At 42.0% G+C, this 20,812-nt stretch overlaps 2 protein-coding genes across 3 annotated transcripts in view; both read left to right on the forward strand.

Moving 5' to 3' along the window:
- LOC310646573 (E3 ubiquitin-protein ligase RBBP6-like) lies at nt 1-17,042 on the forward strand. 2 transcript variants are annotated; one of them, XM_083373142.1, is made up of 4 exons: nt 1-623; nt 7,412-7,511; nt 10,697-10,733; nt 15,631-17,042. In XM_083373142.1, exons 1-4 carry the CDS (start codon nt 458-460, stop codon nt 15,703-15,705), a joined length of 378 nt encoding a protein of 125 aa, XP_083229268.1. In that variant the 5' UTR covers nt 1-457; the 3' UTR covers nt 15,706-17,042. The 2 variants fall into 2 exon arrangements, with proteins under 2 accessions (XP_083229268.1, XP_083229267.1); XM_083373141.1 differs by lacking the exon at nt 15,631-17,042 and having other exon boundaries at nt 3-623; nt 10,697-12,040.
- Nucleotides 14,549-20,812, forward strand: part of LOC310646559 (E3 ubiquitin-protein ligase RBBP6-like) — an 18,786-nt gene continuing 12,522 nt past the window's right edge. Inside the window, exons 1-5 of the mRNA XM_083373120.1 lie at nt 14,549-15,675; nt 17,948-18,036; nt 18,162-18,258; nt 18,684-18,823; nt 19,934-20,106. Coding sequence (XP_083229246.1) covers nt 17,999-18,036; nt 18,162-18,258; nt 18,684-18,823; nt 19,934-20,106 — 448 coding nt within the window. The 5' untranslated portion in view covers nt 14,549-15,675; nt 17,948-17,998. The remainder of the gene's footprint in view (nt 15,676-17,947; nt 18,037-18,161; nt 18,259-18,683; nt 18,824-19,933; nt 20,107-20,812) is intronic.

A 20,812-nucleotide genomic window follows, 5' to 3' on the forward strand; every position in this document is an offset into this window, starting at 1 on the left:
CCGCAGGAGCGCGCTGTGACGCCTGCGCACTCCGGCGCCTGGCTCGCCCTTCAGCGCGCGTTGTGCAGCCAGGAAGGCGGCTGTTCCTCGCGCGCCCTGCTTCCTTTCCTCTCCCCCCGCCCTCCGCAGCCCTGCGGCTACCGGCTGGGAGACCCCGGAGCGAAGGCGGAGCTGCCGGAGCGTTCGCGAAGCCTCGGAGCCGTTGCCGCCGCCGCCGCCGTTGCGAGGGGGCCGTTGAGGCTGCGACCCGCCGAGGAGGACGGAGGAGGACGGGGAAGCGAGACGAGTAGCCGCCGCCGCCGCCGCCGAGGAGAGAGCGAGGCCGAGAGCGAAGGAGGAAGGAGCCGCCGCTCCCGCGGCCATGTTGGAGGCCTAACCGGCCCAGCGCCGCGCCTGACAGGAGCCGCGGCGGGCCAGGCGGCCTCTGAGGGAGCCGAGGAGGGGAGGCCCGCCCGCCATGTCCTGCGTGCACTACAAGTTCTCGTCGAAGCTCAACTATGACACGGTCACCTTCGACGGGCTGCACATCTCGCTCTGCGACCTCAAGCGCCAGATCATGGGCCGCGAGAAGCTCAAGGCGGCCGACTGCGACCTGCAGATCACCAACGCCCAGACCAAAGAAGGTAGGCCGGACGGCGGGCGGGAGGGCGGGCGGGCACGTGGCGGGCGCCTCTCCGGACGGCGGGCGCTTCCTCAGCGGCCGCCGCCGGGCCGGAGCCTTTGTCCGCCACGGTTGAGCCGCGGGCTCGGCGGGGACGGGAAGCGGCCGTGCGCCGGTGCCGCTCTGGGTCCCGGCCCGCTTCGGTGCGTGTCTGCCGAGGGCTTCGGCCCGGCGGGATGGGAGTTGACCGGCCGGCTGGCTGGCTGCTTATTTGTGTGGCCGCCCGTCTGGAACAGAGGACGTGACTGGGCAGCCAACAGTGTCGGGAAGGGTTTTTCTTTTTCCTTCCTTCTAAAGAAACATGAAATCTGTAGGAAGAACAATAAAAGTCAGGGACACCCCCCCCCTCCAGACTTCGGAGTTTGCCAGGAATAGTTCGCCTCAGTAACTTTCTGGAATAGAATGTTTTAGATTGTGGAAGAGGTGTCCTTATTAAAATAGGCTGAAAACAGACCCAAAATACATCACCAGATTATATCCTGTAGAGATTCTTATCAGATGTTTTTACAAATACAAATGTCGAGACGTATCTTGGTGACAAAAAGATTAACAATTACAGTGGTTGGGAAAATAGATTTGATCTTAAATAACAATTTTCATTGATAACGTTTTAATTTTCTCTGCCTTGAAATGCTAAGCTAGTTAATATTAAATCTGAATGTAAATATGTTAAGATTGCCAGAAATGTGAATTGAAGGAGATTTTGCTATAGGACCAATTAAATCACTTCTCATATTTCACTATTGATGCTCTTCCAATTCAATGTATGCTTTTCAGTTCCCATTATCTATACAAGCTATTTAGTTCATACAGAAAAATTGGGAATAAACATTTTTAAAGGATAGGAAAGTAAACTCTGTCCAGTTAAACCGTTTCTGTTATTCTTATACTGTATGTTTAATTCTGACTTCGGATTTTAACACTAGGATTCTAAAAAGAATTATCTGTATTGGTATATAAAAAAAGACTAAGGATATGCGAATATTGCCACAGGGATGTAAAATAGGTCTGATTGCAAGAAGAGATACTCTTCAGCCTCAATCATTAAGTGTAAATTAATGGATTTGTGGTCAGACCTATATCTTCCTCTTTCAGTTTCTTCATTTATTTTAAAGTGTCTTAATTTAAATAATGGTGCCAGGTCTTGTCTTGGAGTATAGAGATTGATATTAAGTACCTATCCTAAACATGTCATTGATGACAAAGATTAATTTGAATTGCTTCTGAACAATTATTTAAATCCCTTGTCAAGAAGATTTTTAATAGAACCATTGTTTAAAATAATTGTATATCAGAGCTTGGAAATAGATTTAAGTTTTAAAGCTAGGTACAGACTATATATTATCTCAATTATGTATTCAATTAAATCTTGATTAAATAGATTTCTGTTCATAAATCAGAAATACTAAAGGACTCTGTACCATACTGTAATACTTGATCATCAAATCGTTAGGAGGCCCAATTACAGCTAGGAAATACATGGGGGATGCAGAAACATTCTGCTTACATTTGTTTCTTTTCTTATCACTTCTGCTTTTAAATCCAGACTCCTCTTTGCTCAGATCCATTCCAGCCCCAAAATATTGTTAACTTATCTTTGCCCGTTTGAAGAGAGGTGAGCTTTGACCTTCTCAACAAACATGAAATATAATTAAAATATGAGGAAATCTTTGATTTATACTTCGTTTTTTTCCAAATTATAATTTTAAAAGTTAGCTTTAATTCATCTTTTATAATTAGATATGCTTTGTTAAAGGTTTCAATTGTTCTAGCTCATTAGCGTTGGTTGAAGTAGATCATAGCAGAAATACAACTGGTGTATATGTAAAGGTATACCGTATATACTTGAGTATAAGCCGACTCGAGTATAAGCCGAGACCCCCAATTTCACCCCCAAAAACTGGAAAAAGTTATTGACTCGAGTATAAGCCGATCCGCCGTTCTGCAAGCCTCTGCCGCCAGCAGAGGCTCGATCCGCCATTTTGCAAGCCTGAATACACAGGAATACCCTGTGTAGCCGCGGCTCGTAGGCAGGTCTCCGTTCCTCCTGCCGACCTTTGGGGAGGTTTGGGCGCCTCCCCAAACCTCCCCAAACCTCGGCAGGTCTCCGTTCCTCCGCGCAGACCTGCCGACCTTTGGGGAGGTTTGGGCGCCTCCCCAAACCTCCCCAAACCTCGGCAGGTCTCCGTTCCTGTTTGGGGAGGTTTGGGCGCCTCCCCAAACCTCCCCAAACCTCGGCAGGTCTCCGTTCCTCCGCGCAGACCTGCCGACCTTTGGGGAGGTTTGGGCGCCTCCCCAAACGTCCCCAAACCTCGGCAGGTCTCCGTTCCTGTTTGGGGAGGTTTGGGCGCCTCCCCAAACGTCCCCAAACCTCGGCAGGTCTCCGTTCCTGTTTGGGGAGGTTTGGGCGCCTCCCCAAACCTCCCCAAACCTCGGCAGGTCTCCGTTCCTCCGCGCAGACCTGCCGACCTTTGGGGAGGTTTGGGCGCCTCCCCAAACCTCCCCAAACCTCGGCAGGTCTCCGTTCCTGTTTGGGGAGGTTTGGGCGCCTCCCCAAACCTCCCCAAACCTCGGCAGGTCTCCGTTCCTCCGCGCAGACCTGCCGACCTTTGGGGAGGTTTGGGCGCCTCCCCAAACCTCCCCAAACCTCGGCAGGTCTCCGTTCCTGTTTGGGGAGGTTTGGGCGCCTCCCCAAACCTCCCCAAACCTCGGCAGGTCTCCGTTCCTCCGCGCAGACCTGCCGACCTTTGGGGAGGTTTGGGCGCCTCCCCAAACGTCCCCAAACCTCGGCAGGTCTCCGTTCCTGTTTGGGGAGGTTTGGGCGCCTCCCCAAACGTCCCCAAACCTCGGCAGGTCTCCGTTCCTCCGCGCAGACCTGCCGACCTTTGGGGAGGTTTGGGCGCCTCCCCAAACCTCCCCAAACCTCGGCAGGTCTCCGTTCCTGTTTGGGGAGGTTTGGGCGCCTCCCCAAACCTCCCCAAACCTCGGCAGGTCTCCGTTCCTCCGCGCAGACCTGCCGACCTTTGGGGAGGTTTGGGCGCCTCCCCAAACGTCCCCAAACCTCGGCAGGTCTCCGTTCCTGTTTGGGGAGGTTTGGGCGCCTCCCCAAACGTCCCCAAACCTCGGCAGGTCTCCGTTCCTGTTTGGGGAGGTTTGGGCGCCTCCCCAAACCTCCCCAAACCTCGGCAGGTCTCCGTTCCTCCGCGCAGACCTGCCGACCTTTGGGGAGGTTTGGGCGCCTCCCCAAACCTCCCCAAACCTCGGCAGGTCTCCGTTCCTGTTTGGGGAGGTTTGGGCGCCTCCCCAAACCTCCCCAAACCTCGGCAGGTCTCCGTTCCTCCGCGCAGACCTGCCGACCTTTGGGGAGGTTTGGGCGCCTCCCCAAACCTCCCCAAACCTCGGCAGGTCTCCGTTCCTGTTTGGGGAGGTTTGGGCGCCTCCCCAAACCTCCCCAAACCTCGGCAGGTCTCCTCCGCGCAGACCTGCCGACCTTTGGGGAGGTTTGGGCGCCTCCCCAAACGTCCCCAAACCTCGGCAGGTCTCCGTTCCTGTTTGGGGAGGTTTGGGCGCCTCCCCAAACGTCCCCAAACCTCGGCAGGTCTCCGTTCCTCCGCGCAGACCTGCCGACCTTTGGGGAGGTTTGGGCGCCTCCCCAAACGTCCCCAAACCTCGGCAGGTCTCCGTTCCTGTTTGGGGAGGTTTGGGCGCCTCCCCAAACGTCCCCAAACCTTGGCAGGTCTCCGTTCCTCCGCGCAGACCTGCCGACCTTTGGGGAGGTTTGGGCGCCTCCCCAAACCTCCCCAAACCTCGGCAGGTCTCCGTTCCTGTTTGGGGAGGTTTGGGCGCCTCCCCAAACCTCCCCAAACCTCGGCAGGTCTCCGTTCCTCCGCGCAGACCTGCCGACGTTTGGGGAGGTTTGGGCGCCTCCCCAAACGTCCCCAAACCTCGGCAGGTCTCCGTTCCTCCGCGCAGACCTGCCGACCTTTGGGGAGGTTTGGGCGCCTCCCCAAACGTCCCCAAACCTCGGCAGGTCTCCGTTCCTGTTTGGGGAGCTTTGGGCGCCTCCCCAAACCTCCCCAAACCTCGGCAGGTCTCCGTTCCTCCGCGCAGACCTGCCGACCTTTGGGGAGGTTTGGGCGCCTCCCCAAACCTCCCCAAACCTCGGCAGGTCTCCGTTCCTGTTTGGGGAGGTTTGGGCGCCTCCCCAAACCTCCCCAAACCTCGGCAGGTCTCCGTTCCTCCGCGCAGACCTGCCGACCTTTGGGGAGGTTTGGGCGCCTCCCCAAACGTCCCCAAACCTCGGCAGGTCTCCGTTCCTGTTTGGGGAGGTTTGGGCGCCTCCCCAAACCTCCCCAAACCTCGGCAGGTCTCCGTTCCTCCGCGCAGACCTGCCGACCTTTGGGGAGGTTTGGGCGCCTCCCCAAACCTCGGCAGGTCTCCGTTCCTGTTTGGGGAGGTTTGGGCGCCTCCCCAAACCTCCCCAAACCTCGGCAGGTCTCCGTTCCTCCGCGCAGACCTGCCGAGGTTTGGGGAGGTTTGGGGAGGCGCCCAAACCTCCCCAAAGGTCGGCAGGAAGAACGGAGACCTGCCGAGGTTTGGGGAGGTTTGGGGAGGCGCCCAAACCTCCCCAAAGGTCGGCAGGTCTGCGCGGAGGAACGGAGACCTGCCGAGGTTTGGGGAGGTTTGGGGAGGCGCCCAAACCTCCCCAAACAGGAACGGAGACCTGCCGAGGTTTGGGGAGGTTTGGGGAGGCGCCCAAACCTCCCCAAACAGGAACGGAGACCTGGGGAGGTTTGGGGAAGCGCCCAAACCTTCCCAAACGTCGGCAGGTCTGCGCGGAGGAACGGAGACCTGCCGAGGTTTGGGGAGGCGCCCAAACCTCCCCAAAGGTCGGCAGGAGGAACGGAGACCTGCCGAGGTTTGGGGAGGTTTGGGGAGGCGCCCAAACCTCCCCAAAGGTCGGCAGGAGGAACGGAGACCTGCCGAGGTTTGGGGAGGTTTGGGGAGGCGCCCAAACCTCCCCAAAGGTCGGCAGGAGGAACGGAGACCTGCCGAGGTTTGGGGAGGTTTGGGGAGGCGCCCAAACCTCCCCAAACGTCGGCAGGTCTGCGCGGAGGAACGGAGACCTGCCGAGGTTTGGGGAGGCGCCCAAACCTCCCCAAAGGTCGGCAGGAGGAACGGAGACCTGCCGAGGTTTGGGGAGGTTTGGGGAGGCGCCCAAACCTCCCCAAAGGTCGGCAGGAGGAACGGAGACCTGCCGAGGTTTGGGGAGGTTTGGGGAGGCGCCCAAACCTCCCCAAACGTCGGCAGGTCTGCGCGGAGGAACGGAGACCTGCCGAGGTTTGGGGAGACGCCCAAACCTCCCCAAACATCGGCAAGTCTCCGTTCCTCCGCGCCCTGCCTGCCTGCTTCTTTCCGCTGCGGAAAGAAGCAGGCAGGCAAGGCGCGGAGTTTGGGGAGGTGCGCGCGCACCTCCCCAAACCTCCCCAAACTTCGGCAGGTCTCAGACGGCGGTGGCTTGGGAGAGGTGCGGGCGATCCCGGAAGCACCAAAGCCTCGGCCGCGCACAAGTCCTCGGTAAGTTTTTTTTGTTGACTGGAGTATAAGCCGAAGTGGAATTTTTCAGCCCAAAAAGTGGGCTGAAAAATTCGGCTTATACTCAAGTATATACGGTAATTAAAAGATGGAATAGTTATATGTGGAAGATTGATGAAGTTATTTTAATTCTAGTGTGAGCAGCCATTTGGTGATTAGAAATACTGTATTTGTTTTTCTCACATTGAGGGATGAAGTCTTTGGGGTAGGTGTATCTGCAGGACTGGTTTTAATGCTTCCATATTAAAATAATTGTTACATTTCTGTATATTTCTTGGCATTCTGTGATCTGAGAGTTGTATCACTCTTACCTGTTGTCTATCACTCCCTAGATTACTACGATATACTGTCGGTTACTTTCCTGGGGACAAAATTGCCAAAACATCTATAGAAACTTTTAGGTTAAAGCCACTTGGCTGTGTATTATGATGACAACACAACTTTTTAATAAATAGGTATTATAGGATTGCCCTGATGAACAGTGCAACCCATGTTTGTGTGTACTCTTAGCTACAAGAATATACATAGCAATGAAGTCACCCATAGGGTAATTTTTAGAACTATTTATGAAATTTTAATTTGGAATTCGATGCATTAATATTTTAAATAAAATTTTACATTTGGTAACCTATATTAAGTTGTCCATTACATACTGCTTAGGGACACGGTGGCTCAGTGGGTTAGGACGCTGAGCTTGTCAATCAGAAGGTCGGCAGTTTGGCGGGTCGAATCTCGAGTGCCGCGTAACAGAGTAAGCACCTGTTACTCATCCCAGCTTCTGCCAACCTAGCAGTTCGAAAGCATGTAAAAATGCAAGTAGAAAAATAGGGACCACTACGGTGGGAAGGTAACGGCGTTCCGTGCGCCTTTGCCGTCTAGTCATGCCGGCCACGTGACCACGGAGACGTCCTCGGACAAGTGCTGTCTCTTCGGCTTTGAAAGGGAGATGAGCACCGGCCCCTAGAGTCGGAAACGACTAGCACGCATGTGCAGGGGAACCTTTACCTTTACCTTACATACTGCTTAAGAATAGAGGGTGTTAATGACCCTGCCTGAATATACCAAGAATTCCTGAGATTTGGTGCCTTATTGGGAGAAATTCTGCATTTCAAATAGGAACTCCTGCCAAATGTGTTTGTATTTTCCTCCTTCTAGAATATACTGATGATAATGCCCTGATTCCCAAGAACTCATCCGTTATTGTCAGAAGAATTCCTATTGGAGGAGTAAAATGTACAAGCAAAACCTATGTCATGTAAGTGTAAAAAAGATTTAAGAAATAAGCTTGGATTCTTATACTTCTTATACTGATACCTCTCGGTAATTAGAAAACATGTGTACACTTTCTGTTATGGGTATGTCTGTCTCAAAATGCTTTTTAAAATCATAAATAGTTTTGTGGAATTCCATTTTCAAAACTTTTGAAGTAATATATTTTACTTAGTCCTGCTTTGTGGATATCATTAAAATAGAACTTAGGATTTGAAGCTACCATTAAAAGTTGGTGACTGCCAGAAAACATACAGATTTCTGTTGTAATCACTATATCTTATCTTGAATATCCTCTAGATAGAATTGCTTTATATTTTGACTCTTAGTGGTCATAGTTCAAAGTAGAAAAATAATTTTGTCTAATATTTAACATATATCTGCTAATTGTACATTGTTGCCTATTTCAGGCTGTATGGAATTAGTTATTGTAGAAACATGAATTAGTTCACTATGAGCAATATATGCTATATTTAAATATAAAAAGGTAGACTACTCAGGAAAATTCATTGGGAATAATTATCCAGAATACGACATACTCAGGAAGTTTGGGGGGTTAAACTTCTTTGACCAGGGAGTTTGGGTGTTTAAATGTCTTTATCTTAAACTATTGAAATGAAGTTGTATTGGCAAGAGCAGTAGAGTTTAGCATTCAGCTGAATTTTGCCTGGGAGGATTATTCTTTGCACCCTGCCCTTATTTTAAAAGAGTTCTGCTCTGGGATACATTGTACGTTGCTCATAATAACAACCAGTAGCATAATATGCAAATGGCACATCTAAAGAATGGTGCAAGTTTTGGAATTCAGTATCTAATTACTTTGATATAGTGATATGACAGCACTTGACAAATTCCTTTAAAAAAGAGTGCAAAGGATTCATAATTTGTGCTGTCCTTAGCTTTGAAAGTGTAATTGTGGGCTGCCCAAAGTAATACCAGGCTTGTGTGCCCCCAATTACAAATACTTATATGCTTTGCTTTCTTTTCTACTGTTAGAGTAGAGCTGCTAATTCTATAAATAGTGGAACTGCAAGTTCTGTAATATACTTCGAACATCAAGCACTAAAATAAAATCTAAAATAAATATGAAGAATTGGAAATTTGGGTGGGGGCTAAGTTTTTTAAGTTTCTTTACCTTGCTACTTATTACAGGTAGAACTTGACATACAACAGTACACCTAGTGACCGTTTAAAGTTACAACAACATTGAAAAAGTGTCTTATGACTATTTTTCACACTTATGACTATTGCAGCATCCTCACAGTCACATGATCAAAATTCAGATGCTTGGCAACTGACTCATGTTTATGACCATTGCTGTATCCTGGGATCATGTAAACACCACTTGTGACCTCCTGTCAAGCAAAGTTAATGGAGAAGCCAGATTTACTTAACTGTAACTAACTTAACTACAGTGATTCACTTATCAACTGTGGCAAGAAAGGTTGTAAAATGGGGCAAAACTCACTTAACAAATGTCTCGCTTAGCAACAAAACTTTTGGGCTCAATTCTGATTGTAAGTTGAGGACTAGCTACATAGTAATTAGAAAAAGTATCAGCTGGCAAGCTTTGAATCCTGGGGACATAGAGGTAGTCCTTGATTTACAACCAGAATTATGTACGTCATGGTAGTGGCTAAGTGGGTCACCACGTGACCATGCCCAATTTTACAAAAAGGTTTTTTGCAGCAATCATTAAATCAGTTTTTGCATTGGGCATTTTTTGTTGGAAAAATAGTAGAATCAGGCAAAAAAAAACCAACAAAAAAGATGGTTGTGTGACCACAGAATGCTGCAATTGCCTATAAATGCAAGCTGATTGCCAAGCACCCAAAATGCTATCACATGACTGGAGGTGTGTGGTCATTGGAACTCCGGAAGAGGGTCATAAGTAGCTCTAGGGAGGTCTCCTATAACTTCAAACAGTTGCTAAGCAAGGATGTATTTGGTATGTATTTGGTCTAGTTCAGAACATAAGGGGAAATGCTAATTTCTGCTTACATTGTTGGAACTGTGTTTCTTTTTAGAGATCGCCCTTATCTCACTTTATCTTTTATGGCAACGGGAAAAGTAGCTTTGTGCTTCCATTTTTAAATTCATTTGTTGTTTTTAGCCATCCAGTTTAAAACTGATTTGCTTTACCTTACCAGATCATCATTTTGAATATTCCCTTGTTGGGGAATATTAATTTAGGCTTAAAATGCAGTTTTCTGAATTTAGATGTGATGAGGATCTAAGTTTCATAAAATCAGGAAGAAGGCCTAAGCTCTTTATGGCCATCAAAAAAGAGGGAGTTGTGAGTCCATACAAATCATTGACATGACAAGCAACAGTGATTTCCCACTACATTGAACAAGAGTACTATGTTGTCTAACACAACTTTTTACAATACATCTTTAAGGCATCTAACATATATTTTTAAAGATACAAGTCATAGTTGCAACAAAAGATTACAAGTAGATGAGACAGTTATTTTTATAAACCTTTGATTTTGATATAAGAATCTTCAAGGTAATTAGGGTAGGTTGAAAATATTGTATGTATATGAAATTTAGATGGAAGTGCACATTGTTGGCAATGAAAATATACTGAACATCTTCTGAACTACAAAGAGTAGTTGTTTACTTTTAAAACTCATTATCTAATTATCCTTTCTTTCAGTTCTTTTTATTTGAAAATATCACGCATGTCCCAAGTTAGATTATGGGATTGACTAATGCATCATTGTTGTGAAGAATATAACTTCCTAAATGTAAAATATTCAGGGGACCTATTTAAAGCCTTTTTTTAAAATCAGACCTTTTTTCCTTTATCACAGAATTCATAAGTTTCACAGAAGCGTAGAAACTCCTCTCAGGTGATGTTTTTTGACCACCACTTTGAGTCCACACACCCTGTCCCTCTTCAGTCTGTCTAGACAAATTGACTACCTTGCTCTTGGTGTGGGGATTTGGCCTTTTCCATATACTTTGCATGCCAGTCTTAGAAAACAGGTACTTCTAGAAGCTTAATGTTAATGTTCCTTTAGGATCAGAGCTTTTGTCAAGTACGTTTTGGAGGAATGTTTCCTTATGTACTAGTTTTAATACGCACTTTTGGTTTCTGGTGGTGAATTTCTGTTTAGTGACAGTATGTTGTGCTGTTTCTGACAGTATGTTTTCCCTTTTTTAGAAGTCGAACTGATCCAGTGAGTGGACCTTCAAAAGCAGTATGTAAAAACACAATCTCACACTTTTTTCTACACAATCTGCTTAATTTACAATATTGTAGCAATAAAGTATTTTTTATAAATATTTATTTCCCAACAGAGAACCATTGATACTGTAACTTATATTGTAATTTGATTCAGTATAGTAAACTGAGCAATGCAGATCATTTTAATGTGATCATAAACACTGGTGCAAAGTGACACACTGTATTGCATATTGGTATGCTAGATTATTTCCTGTATGACTTTGTGTTGTACAGATAATGTATGATCACTTATGGATCATGTAAGTTAAGGTTTGCACTGCTGAACATAATTATTTTGTTCTACATTTTGTGTGTCTCTAGTTGGTAGCTGTTTGTTTGTATAGGTTGTTGTGTGCTTTTTGTTTCCTCGAAATAAAAATATTTGGAGTGTATCTTTTTTTTGCCACTATCACATTGTATCAACTTTTGTTCTTAATATTTCCATTAATGGTTTTTGAAGATATTTTCAAAAACTGCAATCTATTAAACTTACCCTTTTCCTCCTCAGATTCAAAACATTTATTGAAAGGTGTAAGACCATTTGTGCAATTAGATTTATACTGAAATACACACTGTTCACATGTTTTGCTCTCGTAGATAACCTAGAATGTAAACTGCTATCCTAAGATCTGTATTTCCTACTAATTATCCCTGACCAAGACATAATTAAAGTTCATCTTAGTATTCCTCACACAAAAGAGATATTTTAGCACAGTGACAACACCTCTCAGACCTCTGCAGAGTCCTATTCAATTAAGAAAAGATGCCCTTGTTTGCTCCTCAGGTCACCACAAGTTCTTAAATTTTATTTTGTCATGTAATAGCCTATTGAGTTGCTTCCTTTGGCAAGCTCTTGTTTAGTTACCATTATTGATCAGTGGGATTTTTTTCCTATTTCAATTCATTAAACACACGTGTGGTCTCTGTTTCATTTTAAGTTTGCTTAACATACTACAAAGTTGTTTTACTTAAGGTTTAATGATGCAGTTTGGCATTGCTAGATAGTTTTCTAATGCTAGAAAAGGAAAGAGCAGTTTTGGTGACCAGTTAGAGTATTTATGAAATTATGCTTATTTAAAAATATTTAGCGTTCCTGTGGTAAATAAAAACAGTTCTCGTTTGATTATTATACATTACATATCTGAAAAATAATTTTTGGTTACAAGTGATCCAAAACTAAATAATATAGCAGATTTTGTGTAAGCTGCTTTTATTATTTTATAACCAGTCCTTTTTGCTAGCTTGTATAATAAGTTATGTTCACAAATAAAGTTCAACTTTCATTTAGAATTGTGTGTTCCCTGGCATGTCTATTGTACATCTTACAGCTTTGTTTAAAAGTTACGGTTTTAAGCAAGCTTGCAAACAGCACTAAAACCCACCAATTCAGTGACTTCCTACAAGCGTTTCTGTTATCTGCACTAAAGGAAGGATCAAAGTTAGAGACTGTCAGGCTTTGCAGTGCAGCTGTTTCAAGCCTACAGTACTTTAAAGCTAGGGTGCACCAAAGGAATGTTCATTGAAGCAAGTAAAATCTATTATTTTCTATTATTTCAAGTAAAAACTTGTCCAGCTAACAGATCAAAATACTATAGTATTGATGAAATCTAGAAAAGGAAATATTAGGGCTGGGTGTGTATGTGTGTCTTTTTAGGTCTGTGTGAAGTTGTTTGTTACCTAATGGGCTTTGGAGGGGGTGGTGTAAATAGGAGAAGTCCCTACATGCAATCAGCCATTCTATCGTCCAAGTTTAGAAATAGGTTGATTCAGTGTGGGGATGCTGGTGTTAGGTTTTGAGTTGTTAGGATATAAATGGAGAATTAGTTGTTGTCTACTGCGCTTGATGTTGGTTCATTGAACAGTAAAGACTCCTTTCATGGAGCTTCAAATCCTCGCCATTACATAGAAAGGTCCCAGGTTTTGCTTTGTTTTAAACTTCTGTGCTGTAACCTACTGCACTAGAATTCACCAACCAAGCGCTAATAGCTCAAAAACCTTTTTTCTTTTTTTAATTAGCTAAGTACTCTCACCTATTTTGGTATGTGTACAGCTCACGTCTTTGGCAAGACCCTCCAGATCCTTTCGTAATGAGTACAAGTCCCTTGTTTCCTAGGAAGACAAAATATCTGACATACACAACTCTTCCTCTGCTCTCTACAAATGGCACAAATGTAGACTAACAGTGTCTCTCATGTCTCACGGCCTGCTTCTGCAGGAGTGAGAGAGCACCACGATGGCTGCTCATCGAGGAATTCCTTGTTTTGTGGTGCCTGTTGCTGTCTTCTTCCTGTAGGGTACCTTTTGTCCGACATCTCAAATATATCTGTGATTTTAAATTTCAAAACATGTGAAATTGAATCTAGTTTAATAACTAAAATGAGAGTCTTAGCCATTTGAAGAAACATTTTGAGTCATTTAGTTATGTATGTGGTCTTGACCAGAATTTGACTGCTAGTGTGCTTTGATTTTTCCTTGTTTTCTTTCCTCAATCTATTCCCTTTATTTAACCATTTGCACAATGGTCACTGAATCTTGAGAGATTTTTAGATACCATAGATAGGACTACTATTCATACAACCTTTTTCAGATACTACATGCATATCTATATGATTTTAGTAAAAATTGACATTCACATAGTTGAACTAATGCTGAGAAAAATAAAAATACATGGCCATCAGACAGGTAGGAATATGTGATTGTGCCTAGGAATTTCTCATAGTATAATTGATAAGACACAACAAATTCTCTGATTTAAGTGTTTGCAGTATGCTCTGACATTAGTGGCAAAATTTGAATTGTTAATTTGTGAGTGCAGTGACAGAGTCTCACATCTGTAACAAAACTCAGGTTCAAATTTGAATGAATGACATGTCAGTTGAAACTAAAATTTTGAAAGGATAAGAGCATTAAAGAAGGTAGAGGGCTACCAGTACCAGCAGAAACAGATTGACATATTTCTGTTATTCTAATGGCCAAAATGCAATATTGATTTATTTCATAAGAGAGACAGTTTTATCTGTAATCTGTTTCAAAGAGGAATAGACAATAGTATTTCTTGCTGTATTCAGTCATTTGTTTCTTGTGGTGGACCAACCATTTGCTTGTGTCCAGTTTATCTATTTCATATTTCTTGCCTTATAAAAAGTGTTTTAGCATCTCACATGTTATTTCAAATTTCATTTTAAAATAAAGATGGTAAGTGCTATCTTAAAAAGCAGTACTTCTTAGCAGCCTGTGTGGCTATTTGTATAGCCCAGCAAAATGCTTCAGAATGAACAGGAAACACAAAACATACATTTTTGGTGAGCACAAATACCTGCAGTTGGAATTCACCTGGCAAACTTATACACTGAACACGTCCACAATCGCATTATTTCTTCCTGAACCATGCAGTCACCTCCTGAATTTCTTCCATATGATGAAACAATGAGGCAGAATGTATGTTCAATATTGAATAAATAAGGCCATAATTTTAATGAAAAACCAAATGGGATTGATGAGATATGTCTGAAGAAGGGGCTTGCAGCACCTTAAATATACCTGGGTAGTTCTCTACATTCCTATGTAGAGCCAAGTGTAGATGTGTGTGCTGCTACTGCCCTGTGGTTCCACTTTTAGGATTGTGCAGGATCTGAATGGTACTGTTAATTTTCATACATAAAATTGTTGTACATTCCCAGAGTTGCTTTTTGTGAGATGGGCAGCTATACAAATTTAATTAGTAAATAAAAGCAAAAGTTTGATTACTTTGGGCAGGCATTAATTAGAATTGAATTTTTAAAATTAATTTGTGTGTGTGTGTGTGTGTGTGTGTAAAAAACAGGCCTTCCAAACTGGTTTTATTTAGGGATCATCCTAAAGCCCAGCCTTGGTATACTTAACTCAGAGTAGTGATCTGCGTTTTTTCTAAGTGAGGAGCTAGAATCTCATAATTACGCTTGTCTGCACACATGAGAGGTGCTTCTCCCTCGGCGGTAGTTGGCATTCAATCATGCATGCCTGTGGGTCATAACGTGATAGTCATCATGATTTTTTTAAAAAACGGGTAATTTTATGACTAGAATTATGAAATGTATCACATAATTGCAGGTTCTCTGATTTAGTTCTCTGATTGACTGTATGATAATTAGAGATTGCATTAGGCTTAATTTAGGACTGGAAAAAATCTATTTTCCTGTTTTTTTAGAACTGAAAAAAGCCCTTGTAACTCCTACTTTATATAATACCAAGTTTAGCAGTATCCTGATAAAAAGAACATGAAATATCTGTATTTTTAAATTGTTCATTTAAATTGTTCATATATATTTATTTTGCACACTTAATTTCAGCATCTTCTATTCAGTACTTCTCACAAAACATCTAAGGGATCTGTCATTGTTATCAGCATACTGATGCTTTTTCTTTTAAGTACAACATTTATCATTTTCTAAAGCTTCAAATCACACATCTAAATAAAAATGTCTATAAATATTCTCTTTCTCACAACATTTGAACATTTTTACATCCACTTCTCCCACAGCATACATTTACATAAAAATTGAAGGTTTTTAACCTTAACCTACTTTAATATTTAAATGTGGCATTTTTTTTAACTTTGAAAAATGTACACTTGTTTATATTGGTTGTAAAACAAAGCCAATGATGAAGTTATTAGGCGAATTGGATATCTAGCTTTTACAGAACTGAATATTATATATTTGACTGCCCAAGCCATAGAAACAAATGATACATTTCAACTAAAGATTTTTTTTGAAACTTCCTCTCTGTAGAATGTAGTTTCAGGCTAAATCTTAATACCACAGCTGAGGCTAAATATGTTGGCTACATTTTGACTGTGGAACTTGAATGTGTGTTTAATTTTTTATGAACAGATTGATGACTCTTCTGCATCTATTTCTCTGGCCCAGCTTACAAAGGTATATACATATATATTTGTCAAAATATAACAGAATATATTGTTGCTTGCTTGGTATTTTGAATGTTTTATGCTGCGATATTTATACCTTTAATTTCTGTCATAGATGAAAAAAAAACTATTAAGTCTAAACATTGGAATTGTGTGTATTTATTAATTACTATCCTGTAAAGAGTAGTTCCCAGTATGGGAAGATAGAAGGGGAGTACCTTATCAGCCTCAACATAATGTTGCAGTTTTATTCATCTTCAAGACAAAGAAGAAGCACTTCTGAAGCTGTTTTATCATTTCTTTGATATGTTACATTAATTTTGCATTGGAAAAATAGCACAATTTTAAAGAAGATTTTTAATACTATTTATGGACTCCTAGGATTTCTCTGTGCAACAGTCAGCAGAGAAGTATTTCCCTATCACATGGACACTTTATATGATTATTTGGGGAATCTGCACTCAAAGCCAGTGATAGAGCAATAATTTGCATCAAATAATTTTCATCAGTTGTACCCTTGTAGTATATACAGTGGGCAATAGCTATGCAACTAATTTGTTTGAACACAGACTGTGTAAATGTATCTATAGGAATATACCAATGTGTATGTGTGGCATACTGGCAAATGTGACTTTTTTAAACTGTTGTATCAACTTTGTTTGCAATGAAACTGCTTGCCTTTCTGCTCAGTAATGTGTAATTTTGTCTGGGAAAGCACTAGTGATAACATACCCAAATAAATGACTGCTCTTTAAAATTTTGAGTTAGAAGCAGTATTGCCTTATATTTCCTATGTCTTTTTGTGAACAAAGGCTGGAATTGTATTTTTTCAAAAATAAACTACATTTTCTAGTTTGGAAATTTTGACATGCGTTTGCGAATATTTAATTTCTATCAAGCAAGTCTGGTTTCCATTAGTGCTGTCCTTAAATTTGTCCTTGGTTTTGTAACCTTATGTCAAGTTTATTTTTCTGAGATGTGAAAGAAATGTCCAAGAGCTGTACAATTTTAAGTTTCAGGTAGAACTTCAGAGAGTATTTCTGTCAAATGCAGAATATTTTTATATAATATAAAGCAGTTCAAAACTGTTACTTACTTTAACCTCTTTGGTGCTCATAGTTCTTACATAGAGGAAATGCATTTAACAGTTTTGTTTTATTCCTATTGTGTATTAAATGCCATATTTGAATTTTGGTCTATTCCTACTAATGTTCTGTGCTAATGGATATGTTCTGTAAACCTGTTTGGGTTCAAACAAATTAGCTAAGTATTTGTAAAATAGTTTTCTGTAAATGTGAACGATTTCATAGTTGTTAATCTGCATTGTTAAGAAACGTTATGTATTTTAATCAACTGTTTAATAAAATGTTGAAACTAGCTGTTTGCTTTTGTGGATGAATGAATTAAAAAGTGTGTATGGACGATCTGAATGTTAGGTGATTGGATATCTGAGCTATTAATAACCAATCCCTTCAACCTTGCTTATATCAATATTTAGCGTGCAATGACCCATTTTAACAAGTTTCTAGAACTGTTAGCTTTACATCCCAACTATGCCTTGCACCTTAAGGGGGCTATCATCCTGAAAGTTGTGTGCCCAAAGCATATTGTGTGGCATTAGATCTTACTTGGCAGAAAGTTAATTATTTCATCTTGTTTATACCTTTCTGGGTACGTTAGTTGTATTCCTTCATTTTTACTTTTATAGATACCAGAAGGGGTTTTACAAGTAATTTCCCAACTTTTAAAAAATGGTCCAGATATGAAATGTCTGAAACGCCAGTTTTCAGGATGATAATTGCTGTTTTAATATTTCTAAGTGTAAAATAATAATTCTATGCTGCAAATGGAAACCATGAATTGTACCCTATCATTCCAAGATAAACATCATAAAATTCATGGCTTTTTAATCTATAAGTATTGCAGAAGGCACCTTTCAAATGGCTTAACTTCAGGCCTCTTAAATTTATCTGAGGAAACAGATACACTTACACAAGCGTTTGTGTAAAGTACAAATAGCCTGAGGCATAAAGTATCCCAGCACAGAAAATAGCAGGTTTTGTTTTGTTTAAATTAGTTTAGGGCAACAGGCACATAAACATCATGTAAATGGCATAAGGACTCCCTGGAACATCTTCAGGATAATCTGAGCTGTTTTTGAGACAACTTTAGCTAGCATTGTGCTGCTCTTTACAGGATTGGATGAGTGGTGTTTGTCTTTGACTGGATGGCCTTAAATGTGTTTTCTAATGTGTGTTGTCAAATGATTACCTATTGAACAGACCGCCAATCTGGCTGAAGCCAATGCTTCTGAAGAAGATAAAATTAAAGCAATGATGTCACAGTCTGGCCACGAATATGATCCGATCAAGTAAGTCTTCACCATGTCACCCATCAAACCGAAGCAAAAAAGTTAACTTTGGAACAATTTACATAGTTACATTTTAAAAAAAACAATCTGCAAAGTTGCACACTTCTTTTCTTACCCCTTTTTAGTTACATGAAGAAACCCCTGGGACCGCCACCACCATCATACACTTGCTTTCGTTGTGGAAAACCTGGTCATTATATAAAGACCTGCCCAACCAATGGGGTAAGATTGGCCTTGTTTCATTTGTTGAAATAGCTTGTCTTTTGTTTCCTGATGAGAGCCTAGTCCTAGTTTTAAGTTCATTGAGGAGAGAGATTCCCTCATGCTAAGCTAGAAGTATTGTGAATGGCAGGATGGATGAACAAAGGCAACTCATTTAGCAGCATCTGTATTTCAGTTTTGAGAGCAAAGGAGGGAGGCGGTAAAGAACTATAAATTAGGTGTTACTGGTTGTGTTAAATCTCCTTGTGAGTCTGGATCTGCCCTCGAAAGGGCAGTATAATTGTCTTCCAATTTAAATACAATTCTGTGTAGTGCTACAAAATCTGTCCATTGATCAAAACAATTATGTGCAGATAAAGTTGGCAGGAGTTACAGGACGTAGATTTTAAACAAATGTTTCTGTTGTGTTTTTTTTTTCTTAACAGGACAAAAACTTTGAGTCTGTTCCCAGGATTAAGAAGAGTACTGGAATTCCACGAAGTTTCATGATGGAAGTGCAGGATCCTAATACTAAGGGTGCCATGCTCACCAACACGGGGAAATACGCTATTCCTACTATTGATGCGTAAGTAATAGAGACCTTTGCAAAACATCCTCATTTAAATTGGTCTAAAAACTGCCTGAAAAACTGAAATTGACAATCTAGATTGGTTAGATGGTTAACAATAAATTGACTGGCAATGGAATTTTTCCTTATCCTATCATTCTAATATTCTGTTTTTGTTTATTGATTAATAATACTTAGGAACTATAATAACATCTGTGATTATAGGTTATAGAATCGTGCATCAATTCACATTTCATCTTTCATCTTAGCTGAATTTCTTTTTTGAGGAACTTAGCAAATTATAGCAGTGATAGCTAAGGACTACTAAGAGATAATTAAGTAGGAACGCATCTTCATGTCAGGCGGTTCATAAACGTACGTTTTCCTTGCATAGAACTTCACATTCGCGTGCAGGTGGGGTGGGCCCTCAAAGGATCTTTGTGGCTGGAGGAGGAGAGGGTTTCAGCTTAGGAAAAACACCAGAATTGAAGCCGCCTAGGAATCTTGGTCTTCTATCCTTAGCTCAGGCTTTGGAGCAGTGTGCGTTTTTTGCTGATTACAGAAAGCAATAGATATAGTGTGTAAATGAAAATGTGTTGCCCAAAGTCCCTATTTTGGTTTACTTTATGTTTGTGATACTTGATTAATTCACTTTCATTTCTCTATTTCAAGTGTTTAGACTTAGTGAAAGTAGAGTTTTCTGGACAGTGACAGGATCATCACTTAAAACAGTTAATAAATTAATCCCTTATTAGTGATTGATAAATGATGATCAATAATAATCATGTCAGGGCCCAGAAAGCACTTTCATACTACTCTGTGTAGGAGTTAATTTGCTTTAAGTACTGTTGCTTCTTTTGCATTCGTTTGCTCTGAAATTTTGAACTTTTCAATGATAGATCAACTGCTGTCTCACTGCCATCCTGACTCTGCGAAGTTCACTAATACAACAGTTTTTTATCCAATTAAAATGCAAGTTTAGAATTCATGCTTCTATTAATTCGGCCATATTGTGTACAGGAGGGAAGAAAAATGTTAGGACAGGTCTTCAACTTTGTTAACATGCTTCATTTCCTTCCACAAAGGCAGCAAAAGATTTCATGGAAGGATTTTTTTTTCTTCTTCCAGCGAGGCTTATGCTATTGGGAAGAAAGAGAAGCCGCCTTTCTTGCCAGAGGAGCCGTCCTCTTCCTCAGAGGAAGATGACCCTATTCCAGATGAACTGCTGTGTCTGATCTGCAAGGATATAATGACGGATGCTGTAGTGATTCCTTGTTGTGGAAACAGCTACTGTGATGAATGTGAGTTTGTAAGCTGCCCAGTCATCGCAAGGGGGGAGATCGGTGATTCTCGGTGCGTCCCATGTAGGGACCTGTGTTTCTACAGAGCGGTCGTCGAACTGAGCAACAGAGAGCCTGTCCATTTTACCTGGTTGCCCTGATAACTTCACGAATGGTTTTCCATACAGATTATGCATTATTGGACTTTTAAATTCTTTCCAGCCCGTCAGAATGTTGGAAATACGTTATTTAAAGATGGTGGGGACTGTCCGGAATTAGGATGTAGCTACAAAAACTGGTTGGAAACAGAGCAAATTGGTTTGGAGGAACAAGCCAGCAGAGAAAAAAAAAGATGGGAGTTTAAAAATGGCTGCAACAGAATGGAGACTGCTGAGGGAAAAAAAAGATTATAGAAAAACCCCTGTATTAGAAATGGTTAGACCATTGCTCAGAATATTGTTGAATATTATTCCATTCTATTTATTTTGTATTAACAAAATACAAAACCCCAAAATAATACACATGTTCCATTCTAAGCCCCTTCCCATCTGTGTCTTCCTTGTGCACATTAATACACAATACAAGGAGATGCAGTACAAGGGGAGGGAAAATCCTTGCCAATATCACACTGGTAAATGGATATGACTCTTACGAAAAAATGTTCTAACTTGGGCTCCCTGGAAGTCTGTTCAGGAGCTTCTGTCGGTACAGAATACAGCAGCCCATG

Source organism: Vipera ursinii, assembly GCF_947247035.1.
Source record: "Vipera ursinii genome assembly, chromosome: 13".
NCBI lineage: Eukaryota > Metazoa > Chordata > Lepidosauria > Squamata > Viperidae > Vipera > Vipera ursinii.